At 41.4% G+C, this 16,263-nt stretch overlaps 1 protein-coding gene across 1 annotated transcript; it reads right to left on the bottom strand.

Annotated features, from left to right (window-relative positions):
* Window positions 1–682: 682 nt before the first annotated feature.
* On the bottom strand, window positions 683–7,018 carry NR0B1 (nuclear receptor subfamily 0 group B member 1). Its single transcript, XM_003917537.3, has 2 exons — window positions 4,871–7,018; window positions 683–1,038 (listed from the first exon to the last, which is right to left on the bottom strand). Exons 1-2 carry the CDS (start codon window positions 6,036–6,038, stop codon window positions 794–796), a joined length of 1,413 nt encoding a protein of 470 aa, XP_003917586.1. The 5' UTR covers window positions 6,039–7,018; the 3' UTR covers window positions 683–793.
* Between the last annotated feature and the right edge of the window lie 9,245 nt (window positions 7,019–16,263).

The raw sequence follows: 16,263 nt of genomic DNA, 5'->3' as shown, positions 1-16,263 counted from the left end.
TTATGATTTCATGCCATGCTTGTTCAATATACCAGTTACAAACATAATGTATCTAAAAGATGAAGCATAATTAGTGGTTTCGTAATGATGTTGAGCTTTCTGGAACTATAACCCCTCGTTATAGAATGTATGTTCCTTGTGAAACTTTAAATCCATAACTGTGCACAAAAAAGATACCCCAAAAAGCTGAAAATCTCTTTCACTTCCACGTGTCTTTATAATTACAGATTGCTTCTTGACTCCAGTTGGATGCAAACGCAGTCTTCCATACAGCTGATGGACGTGGAAATGAAGATAGAGCAAAGTGACCTGCCACTGATACTGGCACGTAATTACATTCAATGTCATGATGTTACTTCCAAAGATACTTTTTGCTTATGTTGGCTAGTTTTAATAGTTTTTGAAGCCTTACTTAAACCCTGCTGAAACCTTTTTCAATCAAGTTAATGGTTAAGACCTTAACATTTATTATAACAATATGTACAAATTTGATTTGAGTAGGTTCCCTGAAATTGCTACACTTGTGAAAACAGCTTATTATAGTAGTACCCTGCTATTTTTAAAAAGATGTACAGAGATACGTTACCTGTTGGGAAATGTCTTCTTTAACTATGGAACAGAGAAATTTATCACTGTCTGGAAGAAAAGTATTTCTTTAATTGAATACAAAATACTCTGCATGTAAAAATAATAAGAAAGTTTATTTTAAAATATTTTACACTCTTTTGCCCACAGCTCTTTATTCTTCCCTCATGGTGAACTGCACTACTGCATTTGTGTGGCCCACAGGCCTTTACAACTTTGTACAAAGCATTTCCAGCATCATATCATCCATGCTGACTGTGCCAATGATGGGCCTGAAGAACAGTTCAGCAATGACATTGGCATTGATGAATCTCAGCAGGAAAAGGGTACTATTCAGTTCGATGAATCTGTCATGGGGCCCTTGGTGCGTCATCCTGGCGTGTTCACTGAGTATCTGCTGAGTTCCCCACTGGAGTCCCTGAATGTACTTCACGCACTGCAGGCCCGGCACGTCTGGAGGGAGAAAAATCTCTTTGTTATAAAACAGCTCACCACAGAGTCCTTAGATAGCTTTTTAAAAATGCCCATTTCTGTTTCGTCCCAATTAAAAAAGACCCCAAGCTTCCTGGTTAAAAGGGTAAAATGCCAAACCAGTCTAAGTTTTCAGAAGCAACATGTCCAAGAATGAAACATCATGTGATCACTCTTACTTAATATTCACTATGTTTGTATGCACACGTTTGCAAATACACTGGTCATGAGCCAACAAATGCACACAATTTAATATGACCGTAGAATATAGTTTAATGGATCATCACTCCAGTTCACTTTCTATGCAAATATGAAGAAGTTCATGATATTTCAAGAGGTGGGCACTTTACCTATGAGAAACAAGCCATGAGAAACAAGAAGCGTTGCCAGATGACAAATGCTTTTACCATTCTTCTTTGAACTTCCCACCATTATACTGATCGTTCAGCCAATGGTGGTAAACTTCACAGCCACAAACTTTGACACACAGTTTCATTTTACCTCTTTGGCTGCAGGCCAATATTAGTCTAGAGGCCCCGAATAATTTGAAAGCTAACAATAGCCACTTAGCTCATTGTACCATGATTTCTGTATCGGGGAAGGTTTTGAAAAAAATAAAAGAATGATTCTTATGAATATTCGAAAAGGCTCTTTTCAAAAATATCAGAGTAAGAAGTTTTTGAACATTCTTATAGTCATTAAAAGTTTAAAAAGTAAACATGAAAACATCACGAATTGCACCATGATTCAAAAATAACTTTTGTAATGGAAAACACATGACCTTTTGCAGTATAGTGTGATACCTAAGTAAAAGTGAATGAAATACAATGCAGGAAAGTTTAAGAGCATGTAAGTTTTTATAAGGAAAGTAATAAGAGGAGGCTGCTTTTGAAGGTCCTTTGATCTTCCATGATAATAATATCATTGCAAAGTTCTTTAACTTGTATTCAAGTAATTAGCAGTTGACCACTTGGTTTAAATGATGCTAATGATGATTGTAATCATTTTCCTTCCCTTTTCCTAAAAAATTCAATGGAAAAGTATTTTAAAAACACCATGCCAATCATCACAGAGCAGCAGAACCGGTGTTCTTAAAAAAATATATTAATGGTAATAGGCGAGAGGCACTCCTATTACAGGCAAATATCAAATCTCATAAATAAAATAAGAACAAAATTAAAGCAAGAATTTTAATCCATATTCCAATTCTGATTACCCTAGTTCACACATTATCATCCCCTACTACCTACCACTTGAGATCCAGGCTTAAGACCCAATTTTGTTTTGTTTGAATTCCGTCGACGAAAGTAGGAAGAGGCTTGCATGAAACACCACCAGAAATCTGAAGCTTCTCTAGGTCTAGATTCATGACTTGTGGAAACTTCATCTTGTGAATGCCACATTACTTCTCTCTGTGTTCACAATATACCCCTTTACCTTCTCCCCACCCAAGTGGTTCCCCCCAACACAGACACACACAAACTGGCCTTCAAAATAAGGTCAGGGCAGAGAAAACGCAAATGGACTCCACAGTTTTATATCTCCTTAAGTTTGAACCCATATATATATATATATATATATATATTTAAATTTATTATATGGGATATACAAAAGACAACCCATATATATATTTAATATATATTTAATATATATTTCTATATATATTTATTTAATATATATTTAATATATATTAATATATTTTATATATATCTTATATAATATATAATATATATGTAATATATTTAATATATTTAAAATATTTAAATTTATTATATGGGATATACAAAAGACAAACAGCAAAGAGAGGCCACACTCAATAGGCGTTACCTTTCTCCCCAATATAGGTACATTTGAGTTTCAAACACACTCAGCTTAGCTGGTTAAACTCATACTGAGAAAGGATTAGGAAAAGTCAATCAAGAACAAGGAAGAAGTGTGCGTGTGTGTGTGTGTATTTGGTGGGATAATAATTCGTTCAAACCTCACGTTTCATGACATAGAGACCTCAGCTCACCCCAGTGTCTATTATATGTTACCTTTTTGCTTATACCATTGTTTTCCAGACTTGCCTGTGCATAAGAAGTACCTGTGTGTGTGTAGTTGAGGGTGGGAGGGAGTAGATAAAAGTCTTTCTAGGCTCCTGCCTTATAGATTCTGATTCAGTAGCTCTAGCCCAGTGTCTGCAAATCTGCATTCATAATAAGGGTCACAGATGATTCTCAAGATAATTTGGAAAACAGTCTTCTTATTCCTTCAGCTAGTATTATTAATCATCCACTACGTTCCTTGTCCTGTTGGGATATAAAGGTGAAAGGGGCTCACCTTCCAGAAATTTACATTCCATTAGTTTCAGTATCAATAGTTTCCCTCTTTCCCTTGACCCTGTTTTATATACTTTTAACACACACACACACACACACAGACACACACACACACGCGCACACTTCTTCCTTGTTCTTGATTGACTTTTCCTAATCCTTTCTCAGTATGAGTTTAACCAGCTAAGCTGAGTGTGTTTGAAACTCAAATGTACCTATATTGGGGAGAAAGGTAACGCCTATTGAGACTGAGGCCTCTCTTTGCTGTTTGTCTTTTGTATATCCCATATAATAAATTTAAATATATTAAATATATATATTAAATATATTAATACATATTATGCACTCTCAAAAATGCCAGGCAGGGGGCCAGGACATAATCAAAGATTCCAGCACCAGGGAAAAAAGATACAAAAGGAGCATTATGGAAACTATCCCAACTCAAGTTGCCTGGAAAATTTTTTTCCACTTCAATCATTTCAAAAGGACGCTGGTTGAAGATGATTCTAGTAGGGGAGAAACACCCAAGACAAGGTGCCTGGCTGTCCAGGGAGATGTTCTCCCAGTGATTTGGTTGCACCCTGTGGGACAGTGTGTCCTGCACCCAACAGACAACCTGAAAGTTTGGTGCAGCCGACATCCCACAGGGCCCAGAAGATAGGACCCTCAGGTGCCACAACACACCAGCCATTTACTTTGGAGTAAGGTCACTTGGGACCTTGGGACACATCCACCTACACAGTAAAATGCGGTGGGGGAAGGTTACAGAGCAAAGGGGGTTGATTAGGAGGTCTCTAAAGTCTCTTTGAATTCTAAAATACAGTGTTCCTGCTCTCAGTCCCTAAAGTGACTTTTTTTTTTTTCTTATCCCTTTGCCAACCTGATATTCTTCACAGAGATTTGGAGGAAGGGATAGTCCAGATGCTTAGGACCATACAAATAACCATTCAGAGGCAGGCCCATGAAACACTACATCCAGTGTACTGTCTGACAGTGTCCCTAGGGAATAGTCTCTCTATGGGACCCTTTAACAAATGTTTCCTTTTTTGCTAGCCTTAATAGATCTCCTCCCCCGAAAAAAGGTTCTAGTAAATTTCAGAATGGAGTTTCAGAAATCGATGTCGCAGAATCTTCAGTGAGCAAAAACTTTTTTTAGAAAAAGATATGCTCTGGACTTCAAAGAAAGCTAAAGAAAGAATAACCATTTCCCATGAAGGCACAAACTTTTCTGTAGTAAGAAACGTGTAAAGAGCTAAGTACAAACCTAAACAAACAACTCCCCTCCTCTTGGCTGAGTTTCTGACAGCAGCCCACCCAGGAGAAGTGGTTCCTGGAGCCCCCCACCCCAACTCTGCTGAGTTAGTCATGATTTCTTCACCTTTGTCCCGACACTCTCCTGATCACTGAAAACTCCTTACTGCCCGCGCCCCTAGATAGGCACTGCCTGATGCTTTTGTGAGCTGGGAAAAGCCGGCGCCCAAGGCCAGTACCCTTACCCGGGTTAAAGAGCACGGTCCCCTTGAGGTAGGCGTACTCCTTGGTACTGATGTTCAGACTCCAGCACTTGGAAAGAAAGCACTTGATGGCTTGGACCTGGGAGGCGGAGGGCACCTTCCTGGCCTCCGCCGGCGGTGCCAAATGGGGCTGCAGCGTGGACACGGGCAGTGGCTCGTCGCCCCCGGTCTCCCGCCGCCTGGTGGTGAGGATCTTCTGCAGCATGCTGGGCTCCGAGACTTCTACAGTCTCGAACTGCAAGCGGTCCTGGGCCAGCTCAAGCATGAGCAGGGACGCCCAGCAGTTGCGCACCAGCACCAGCTGCTGGTCCAGGGGCAGCACCTGGAAGCAGGGCAAGTACTTGACGAAGCGCAGCGTCTTCAACAGGCCAGCTGAGGCTGCCTCGCAGACCACCTGTGGACTCTTGAGCGCCACTGGCCGCAGCGCACCAGAGGAGGTGTCCCACCAGGGGGCCCTCGGCCGCTCCTCCGGAGCCGCCTGCACTTGATTTGTGCTCGTGGGCATGCAGTAGAGGGTGCTGCCCTGCTGCGGGTGGTCTTCACCGCAAAAGCAGCAGCGGTACAGAAGCCCCATGGCCCGCCCGCCTGGTAGCGCCTCTCTAACCCCTGGCCTCTGCGCGAAGTAGGAGCGGTCCCACCACGCGCCCACTGGCCGTGCCTCGGGCGCTGCCGGAGCCACGTGCGTTTGCTTTGCGCTAGTGAGCAAGCTGTAGAGGATGCTGCCCTGCCGCGGGTGGTCTTCACCACAAAAGCAGCAGCGGTACAGGAGTGCCACGGGCCGCCCACCCGGAAGCCCCGCTCTGCCCACCCCGGGATCAGAGCCGCACGAACAGCCCCAGCACGGACCCAGCGTCGCCTCGGGCGCCTTCGGTGCCGCGTACGTTTGCTTTGCGCTCGTGAGCATGCTGTAGAGGATGCTGCCCTGCCGTGGGTGGTCTTTACCGCAAAAGCAGCAGCGGTACAGGAGCGACACGTTCCGCCCGCCCAGCAGCCCCTCTCTGCCCACCCCGGGCTCATCGCCGCACGAACAGCCCCAGCACTGATCCACCAGCCGCGTCTCTGGAGCCTCAGGAGCCGCGCGCGTTTGCTTCGCGCTCATAAGCATGTTGTAGAGGATGCTGCCCTGCCACTGGTGGTTCTCGCCCGCCATGGCCCGCGGCTCCCGCAGCCCGGTTCTGCCCAGTGGCTGCCTCCTGGGACCTATTTATACCTAGCGCGCACGCAGGCGCGTCGGCCGCCTCGGTCTGGGCAAGGGCGCGGAGGCGGGCAGGGGGGGCGCGGTGCTGCGCTCCGGTGTGTTCGCCCATGACCTCGGTGGTTCGAAGGGGCGGGTGTTCTTTAAAAGCTGAAAATGGAAAAGGAACAGCAGCGTGGGAGCTCCTGGACACTTCCCTCCTTCCTCTCATTACCCCTTTCCCTGTCTCTCAGGAAGACCGGAGGAGAGCGAGCGCCTGGATGCTGTTGCAACTCTTTCCATTGAACCCTCGCATCTAATTTGTTCCCTTTATTGGGAGGGTAGGGGAAAAGAGGAAACATCTACTTCTATGCTCTTTGTAAACTTTCATTAAATTTTCACAGTTTGTGAGACTCATATTTGTATATGGATAGGGAGGTCTCATTTTCTGAGACCTTGAAAAATACAGAACATAGACAAACATCATATGGGAACTCGGTGGAAATGCCCAATGTCAGGCTCCAACCAGACTTTCTAACTCTGAATCTGCATTTTAACGGTGTCCCCAGGGATTCACATGCACCTTGACGTTTGAAAAGCACTGGTCTAAATATGCTAGCATAAGCGCTCAGTTTAATTCCATCAGTATTTATAAGCGCCCACTATGTCCTGGATGCTGTGTTAAGAGAGCTGGGGGCAGCGAGCAGAATGTAAAAGTGCCTAAAACTTAGGAATATAATAATCACGAGGGGATAATATTGTTACAGTGAGAATCGTTTTCATTTTAGTATATGTTTTTTTTTTTTCTTTTAACTTTTAGGTTCAGGAGTATATGTCAGGGTTGTTATATAAGTCAATTGCTTGTCGTGGGGGTTTGGTGTACAGATTATTTCGTCACCCAGGTAATATAGTATCCAATAGGTATTTTTTCTCATTCTCTCCCTCTTCCCACCCTCCACCTTCAAGTAGGTTCCAGTGTCTGTTGTTTCCCTCCTAGTGTCCATGTGATCTCTTTATTTAGCTCCCACTTACAAGTGAGAACATGTGATAATTTGGTTTTCTGTTTCCGCGTTATTTCGCTAAGGATAATGGCCGCCAGCTCTCATTCTTTTTCATGGCTGCAGCGAGAAATTTTGATCCTTGTAAAAGTATTCCATTGGTAAATGTGTAATTAGCATTTCTTTCCCCACCCTTCCTAAGTGAATCATGATAAATACAAGCATCAGGAAGCCTGGATCCATTGGTCTTCACTTGCCACACAGCTGTGAAGACATGGGGCAGGGAAGGGTATTGGTATATACCAGCTGGTGTAGAATCATTTTTACTTTTTCCCTCCCTCCCATCCTCCCTCTTTCTGTTTTTGCTTTTTTCCTTCCTTCCTTCCTTCCTTCCTTCCTTCCTTCCTTCCTTCCTTCCTTCCTTCCTTCTTCCCTCTCTCACTCCTTCTCTCTCTCTCTCTTTCTTTCTCTTTTTCTTCTTCTCCAGGACCTGGAATTCTCAGCATAAGAGGAAAACCTAGGAGACCCCCATTTTGCTTGCAGGGTGAAATTTTATTCTGCCTGCGAGAGGCCCTAAATAACACAGTGGTTAAATCCCTGTAACTAGCACTAGATCGCCTCAGTTTTAATCCTCGCCCTGCCACTTTGTAGCATCGTAAACTTGGGCAATGTATTAGTTTCCTTGTTGCTGCTTTGCTTACCACAAATGTAGTGGTTTAAGTCAACACAAACAACACAGATTTTTTGTGTTATAATTCTGGAAGCCAGAAGTCTGAAATCAGTTTCACTGAGCTAAAATCAGGGTGACATTTCTTCTGGAAGCTGTAGGAAAGAATCTATTTCCTTACTTATTCTAGCTTCTTGAAGCTGCCTAAGCTCCTTGACATCTGATCACTTAACTCTGGCCTCTGCTTCCATCCCCTTCTCTGATTCTTATAAGAATCTTTGTGATTATAATGGACCCACTCAGATAATCCAAGATAGTATCTCTATCCAAAAATTCTTAACTTGATCACATATGCAAAGGCCTTTTCATTCCATAAGTTAACAAATGCACAGGTTCTAAGGGTTAGGGCGTGGACATCTTTGGACATTATTGAGCCTATTACAGGAAAGTTACTTAAGCTGTTTGTGCCTCAGTTTCTTCATTTGTCAAACATGCACAACAGTGTCTGTGAGGTAATTTTTAGACATGGATTAATTTGTGTAAAGTGTTTATAATAATGTTTGTTACATGGTAAGTGGTGGATGTATCAACCATTTTAGGACAACATGGAATAACTTCAGGGTTAGGAGGTGTTCCTGTATGAGCACTGCCACAGTTCTGTCTCTCCTAGGGAAGCCACACACACATAGTTTCCACCCAGAAGATTTTATCCTACTTTTTTTGTATGTCCACATTTCTTGGCCCAGACTCTAAACACTGGACGGGTCACCTGGTTCACACAATATTATGTATTGGCAATGTTGTTTCATGGGCTATTTCACTATTTGTCATTTCCAGTATTCAAGCTACTGTTTGGGGTATCGTCATTACTGCTTCAGCAGTATTGTGGCAGTCTTCACTTGTCATACAGCCTCAACCCTCAAGTGCCACACAGGTACTGAGATCAGTGGCTTAATGAACCCACCAACCAGACTAGCTGAAAAACCCAGCTGACCTTAGTCCCTTCCTTATGTTGCCAGAGCTAGTCACAATTTCATTTTCTTCCCAATACCTGATGTGATGTATTTAGTTGTTCGATGCTTACTGATTGTGTCTCCTCCACTAATATAAAAGTCCTCTGAGGGCAAGGAATCTGTCACTCTGTATGGTATTCCAGTAATTAGAATGATTTCTGACACATAGTAGGTGCTCAAAAAATGTATTTGTTGGCAAACTGTACCTTGAGAGAGAGAGAAGGCTATGGCTCCCACTGTCAACGTGCAGGCCAAGCACTCCTACCCAGCTATCGCTGCACTGACCCTGGAAGGAGGACAATGTAGTAGGCCTTGTTAGACTCAGCATTTTCTGGAGGCCTGTTTTGCTACTCAGAGTGCTACAAGGACTGTGGTAAAGTAACAGGAAAAGTGGGTTAACAGTCAAAAGACCTGGCCTTGAATTTGGGTTCTTCCACTCTAACAGAATAACATTAAACAAGTCATTTAACTTCACCCTTCTCATTTCTGAAGTGGGGACAAAATTCTATGAACCAATATTAATATGTACACTCTGTTCTAAGTCTGTAAGAGAGTTATTTTGCTTTCTTAACATGGCTGTTTTCAGAAATGTTTGCTGACTCTTCCATTACACTGGGATATAAATAAACAAGTTTACACTCATTTGCTTTCTAATGATTTAACTTTGAGCAAAGTATTTAACATTATCTTAGCCTTTTCATCTAGGAAATAAGCAGTGCTATAAACTAGCTTTAATACATGCACCTTGGTCCTGTATCTTTCTAAATTTGTTTCATCTCATCAACTAGATTGTTTTTTTTAATTCTAGAAACTTAAATCCATTTTCTGTGAGCAATCATTCCCACCTCACATATATCTGATGCCTTTGAATTTTAGGCATTGTCTGAGGTTGAAACTTAAGTGCAGTGCTGAGAACCATGAATTTGTAATATATTAGAAATTATAGTTTCTCTTCTTTCTCATGGGCTGAGTCTTCGGATTTTCTTACTCGTGTTTTCCTTCAAGTTGCGATCTTCTATTTGCCACTCTGAAGGACCTTCTAGGTTCTCTGGATTGACTTTTTCTAAGAAGAGATTGCCTGCTTGTCCTTCACAAGTATTCATCCTTGAAAACGTCACGAGAAAACTGACTTCATCTTTCCACTTTCCATTTGCTTCCCCTGAACAAATAGCTCCTGAAAAACAAAATCGTCCAAACACACCAGAGCAGAGATTTGCACAGATTAATGCCAGCCTGCTGGTTGCTACAGGATTAGTAAAGACATAACCTTCTAAGGCAGGCACAACCTTTTTCATTTGATTTGTTCCATGTCCTCAGACCACTGTGACACCTAGACAAAAGGACACTTATCAACTGCACCTGTCATGTGCTGAGTTTGTCCACAACTGCAATTTGGATATTTACACTGACTCATTGTGCGATGACCTTGGCCAGTTGGACACCTGTTCTGCGGAATCCATTATCTGCTCCAACTCAGGGTGGGAGTAAAGCTGCTCTGCCTGCCTAAATGCAACCTTCAACTTCAAAGTAATGCAGTTTTTACTAAACGATGTAGGAGTGAAGTACAGGTGGGGATAAAGCTGGGTAAAATTGTAAAATTGACCTTTTCAAGCTGCTCTTGACCTGGGAAGCCATGGCGATCTGAAACATGATATGAATTTTTAACCTGGGCTTAAAAAAGCTACAATGCCTTCTAATTCAGTTCCTTCAGTAACAAGTGACAGGGAGTAACAATAGTGTTTTCCTTGTTTTTCAAAGTAAATATCAGGTAAACGCTATTGTAGATAAATACTAGCTGATAAAACCAAGTGATCACCTTTTACCTTTCCCTTTCTAAGACCCAGAATGTCTAAAGCTATATTTATGAAAAAATTAATAGGCTTCTGGTGATTCATGAAACCCCTAAAGAAGATCAAATCATTATTCTTTATTTCTTTCGATGTACTACAATGAAGTTAATCAGCTGCATTAGGAGTCACAGAGTTGCTGATCTGGAATTGTGACTCTAATAGTTACTGTAATCCTGAAATGTTCGAAAATAAACTTTCTAAATCAGTCAAACAACCACTTTGTTCAAGGAAAAATTTAAGTCCATTTGTTTTTCTGAGTCTACCAATTCTAAATCTACCTCAATACCAGATGTTGATGATACTATATAATTAATAAATTTAACTGAATGGCAGGTTTAAAAATTATGGTCCCATTGATTTGATTGGTCAGTTTGAAAAGCATTTCTCTATTGGTGCACATAACTTGTTCCCCAATGACAATGGTAGTTTTAGTTAGAAACTCTCTGCTTTGGGTCTGGAATTGTTCTAATATCGTCCTCCTAAAAATTACCTTCTTTTCTCCTCCAACTTTTCTTAGCAACTTACTCCTTACAATCCTTTTTTTTTTTTTTTTTTTTCTTGAGACAGAGTTTCACTCTATCACCCAGGCTGAAGTGCAGTGGTGCAATGCAATCTCAGCTCACTGCAAACTCTGCCCCCTGGGTTCAAATGATTCTCTGACCTCAGCCTCCTGAGTAGCTGGGATTACAGGTGCCTGACACCATGCCCAGCTAATTTTTGTGTTTTTAGTAGAGATGGGGTTTCACCATGTTGGCCAGGCTGGTCTTGAACTCCTGACCTCTTTATCCGCCTCCCTCGGCCTCCCAAAGTGCTGAGATTACAGGTGTGAGACACCACGGCCAGCAACTCCTCACAGTCCTTATATCTAAAGTTTATTGTACATTACCTGGCATATCGAAGGTGCTCAACAAACACCTGCTGAGTGAAACAGTGAGTGAAAAGTTTCTTCTACATCTGTGTATCTTTTAACTTCACGAGATTGCTCAGCCTTCACTCCTTTCCCTGATTGTGTGGTTTTTTAGCAATTTTGCCAGCCCTGGTGGCTAGACTTAAGGTCCCATCTGCCAAATTATCTGTCTTAACCACTCTGACTTCTATTAGGTTGGGGCAAAAGTAATTGCAGTTTTTGCCATTACCTTCAGTTGCAAAAGCCGCAATTACTTTTGCACCAATGTAATAGTTTGACAGTCTCTAAAATGAGAGTAAATTTTTTTTATGTTTATTTCACAAAGTTGCCAAATGTATGAAATAATTATATATATTTAAGTACCTCACAACTGTGAGTTATTAGAGCTGATTGACAAATTCTCTTTTTTCTTTTTTAAATTGATATGTAATATTTATACATATTTGTGGGGTACATGTGATGTTTTGTTCCTTGCAGAGAGTGTGTAATGATCAAATCAGGGTACTCAGGGTATCCATCACCTCAAGTATTTTTCATTTCTATGTGTTGGGAACATCTCAATTCCTCTCTCCTAGCTGTTTTGAAATATACAGTACACTTTCGTTAACTCTAGTCACCCTACTCTGCTATTGAACACTAGAATCTGTTCCTTCTACCTAACTGTATGTTTTTACCTATTAATCTCTCTTCATTGCCTCCTCCTGCCCAACCTTTCTAGCTTCTGGTACCTATCATTCTACTCTTTACCTCCATAAGATCTCAATTTCTTAAGTTGGCGGCATCAGACTTCATGAAGTGAAATACTTCCCAATTCACTCAAATTTGTGCGTTTGAAATTCTCTATACATATACAAGCCCAGTGCATTTGAAATAAGGGATCACCACAGTCAATAAACTGTCAATAAGACATTCAAGTCTGGAGTTAAATGCATTAACATTAGTAGTGTCATGAGCCTAATTGCTTTCTCTGAGCCCACAATGACAAGTGTATGAAGAAAAAAAAATGTTGTGAATAGATGTAGGTGAATTTATTTGCAGCAAAGCGAAACACTGGTGATGAAGAAAATCAGAACCTTTATTTCCAAACTGATGTTTTTACCATGTTCAGTATGGCTGTGTAAATGAAAAGAAGCTGACTTTGTTCTCTGAAGAAGGGAATGAGACAAGGACTGTGTATGCTTCCTTGAGAGATGATTCCAGGAAGCAGTGGTGAGTGCAGGAAAGTGAAATTGGGAAGCAGGAAAAGCCAGTATTGAGGTACATTACTATCCTCACTGCTCTGAGCAACAGGGGTAATTCCACCAGGACCTCCAAGGAAACATACAGAATGCCAACCAGAATTGTCTGCCCCAAGGAGGTGGCAACAGCATTTATCCATTAGTTTCCATCCTCCAAGATTGAAGGTTGCCACCAAGTCTCCACTGGTATCCTAATGTTGCAAGATATAGTGACATGAAAAAAAAGTCCCAGCCCGCATGGAACTGTCTACCCACCTATACTTGGAATCAGAGGTATGGACAAAAAAGATACAAGGCAGAAAATCAGAGCTATCTAAAAGCTCATGGCCAATCATCCTTGATTCACTGCCACGAGACGAATCCCACTTGATATGGAGACTGGTTGAGGTGATGCAGTAACAACCCCAGGATTTCTCCACTGAGCTTGTTCATCTTTGAAAAGCATGTTACCATATGGTCCAAGTTGTTCAATTCTTTAGATAAGCAAGGCCTGAATGAGGGAAACAGGAAAGAACATTCCCCCAGCACTGGATAATAATTTATCCTGACTGAGCTTTTATTCAACAGTGTTACCAGCTACTCTTTCATAGATACTGAAAAAAAGAAAATACTGTTGTCCAGTAAAACAACAAAATTTCATTAGAGAGTCATAGCTTTTGCAAAATTAGAGGTCGTGGCATTACTTGTTTCAGTTGGGTATTTCTAAATATTTTGACATCGTCCACAGGTTCTTAAGATTTTTCAATCTGTTTCAAAGATTGAAAGCAAAATCAGAACCTCGTCTTGAGGCTTGAGGCATGACTGGATTCAGGTGCTTGAACTACATGCCCAGGGTATGTTTCTTGGAGACTTAGGATCTCTCATTCTAATGTGAATTATCCTTGATTCATATCTGGCAACCCACCAACTAAGTTAGTAGCAAATTTGATCAACTCTACCTTCAAAATGTATCTCAGATTCAACACTTTCCCATGAGCACCATCACACCACTTTGGCCTGAGCTACCATCTTGTTTGACCTCAACTCCTGTAATAACCTCCCCACTGGTCCCATGCATCTTTTCCTTTTCTGCCTATAGCTAGTTTTCCAAATAAAGACTGATGCTTACAGATAAGTGAGATTATGAGTGTTCACTGCTCACGGCCTCCGATACCTTCCTGTCACACGTAGAAAAGTCTAGCCTTGTAGGCCCTAGACTTTAAAATCTTACAGGATCTGGCCCTGGATCTCTCTCCAACTCCATTCCACATTTACTATGTGGCTCTAGCCACATGGCTTCCTTGATATGCCTCAAACCTGCAACCTCCCTCATCTGGACTGTTGGGCCGACAGCAGATCATTACATGACTCATTGTTTTCACTTACATTAGGCCTTTGCTCAAATGTCACGACCTCAGAGAGGTCCTCCCTGCCCCCCCCTGTCTAAAATAGCACCACACCACTTTATCCTTGTTGTCTGCTTTATTTTTCTTCTTGATCCTTATCGTATACATATATGTTTATTTTGGGTTATTTATTGTTGGCCTCACCCAGGAGAATATACATTCTATGAGAGGAGAGACTGAGGTATTCGCTGCTAAAGTTCCAGCATGGGGAGTAGTGCCTGGAACACGGGAGGTGATGAATAATGCGGTCCGGTTATTCTCTATATCTACTGTACCTGAGTGCCTTCTGGTAATTCTTTTTATTTTCCTGTTTACTGGGCAAATGTTTCCAGGGATAGTTCCTTAATTAATTACCTGAACAACTATCTGGCAACTCGCTCCTGCTCTCTCTCCATGGCTTCCCTCTCTGGTTTAGGAGTCTCAGGTAGAAAGACATTGGGAGACAATGCCAACCTTCTCAGGAGCTTGTTACTTATAAAAAAAAAAAAAAGTGTGCATTTTTTGGGTGTGTTTTCTGGATCATGTGTTCCTCTGCCCTGGTTTATCCATCAATGTAACTATAGCTCCCTTCTGTCTCCCAAAAAATGTATCCAAATCTCTGTCCAGAGATTGTTTCTTTCTCAAAGCTGTAACAGATTTATCCTGTCTGTATCATTTACTTTGTCATTCCAATAGGATTCTGTGAGAAAAAGTAAACCTATATGTTCCATCTGTTACCTTGAGCCACAAGTTTTTGGTTGACAGTTTATCAAACATGAAACTCTTGGGAGTGTTCGTGTGTGTGTGTGTGTGTGTGTGTGTGTGTTTAGAAATTGTGCAATGTAAGGTGTAGGTACTTAACCAAAAGTTGACCAGAGTCTACAAGGTTCAAGGTGGTAGAATTTGGTTTCCAGGCTGGCAAAGGGAAACACTTCCTGCTTGAGTTCTGATGAACAGAAGTAAAAAGGCACCATTAGGGACCAGATTCTAAAGATTGGTTCAATAACCATTCAGCAGCACTTGAAATGGGCAATCCACATGTAAGAAAGGACACGTACAAACAAAAAATGAAACTTTTGGTAAAAGTTCTATTAAAATCCACCTAAACTGGAAGCAATGTAAATCAAATATAGTTTGCTATTTCTCCTGTATCTAGAACTGTGTGTAAGAAGGAGGTAGCTTATGTGTTATTGGCATCCTTTACTGTGCAGATGAACTTTAGTCTCATAATAAATACCTCCTTTTAAGACAGGAAAGGTCATTCTAAATGAGTTTGTCTTGTTTGGCATCTGTGAAAATTTCATTTAACTTCTTAAATATGATTATTCATTTATTTCCTAAGTATCCTTTGAAAATTTCTTGATTAATGATCACTACAGCATAGCTTTTCACATATCAAGGCCATTAAGTTCTCTTAAAATGGTACATTATATAATGCATTGCTTCACTATGTGCAAATCTCAGCTATATTTTATTAAGACAAAGCACACTTGGTTTTTCATTAGCACTCAATCAATTACTTATAATGTAATAGAGTTGGCCAAACAAGGGATACATACTTAGGCAAAGTTCCAAATGTAGCCCTGGGAACAAGGAGGGAGAAGAGAAATGTTCCTTGACAATCACAAATAATAGTATTTCATTTAAAATACCCTAAAATAGTTTTATGACAGAGACACTAATGGTACAGTAACTCGTGGCTACAAACTTGGGGTCCTCAGATCAGCAGCATCGCCTTCGCCTGGGAGCTTGTTAGGAATGCAGAAGCTCAGGCCTCACCCCAAACCCCCACACCTATGGGATCAGAATCTGCATTTAAACAAGATCCCCAGATTATTTTTATTCACATTAAAGCTTCAGAATCACTCTGTAAAGCTCTGCTTCTCAAATTTGGCTGCACTTTGCTATCATCTTGGGAGTTTAAAAAATTACTGAGGTTCTGATTTAATTAGCATGGGATGCGACATGAGTAGAGAGAGTTTGAAACACTCCCCCCCCCACCCCGCTCCGCTTCCAGGTAATTCTAATGAGCAGCTAAGTTTGAGAATAATTGCTCTTAAAAATAGAACCCAGGGAGGCCGAGACGGGCAGATCACGAGGTCAGGAGATCAAGACTATCCTGACTAATACGGAGAAACCCCGTCTCTACTAAAAAACACAAAAA

The sequence above is a fragment of the Papio anubis genome, chromosome X (assembly GCF_008728515.1).
Source record: "Papio anubis isolate 15944 chromosome X, Panubis1.0, whole genome shotgun sequence".
NCBI classification, from domain to species: domain Eukaryota; kingdom Metazoa; phylum Chordata; class Mammalia; order Primates; family Cercopithecidae; genus Papio; species Papio anubis.
Note: the sequence above shows the minus strand (reverse complement) of the source record. Positions and strands in the feature narration are given on the sequence as shown.

Excerpts from the sequence above, each read along its gene's own strand:
- NR0B1 (XM_003917537.3), bottom strand. The coding sequence starts at position 6,038 with ATGGCGGGCGAGAACCACCAGTGGCAGGGCAGCATCCTCTACAACATG. Across the intron at positions 1,039-4,870 it reads GACCGTGCTCTTTAACCCGG|ACGTGCCGGGCCTGCAGTGC; the intron begins GTAAGGGTACTG and ends TTCTCCCTCCAG.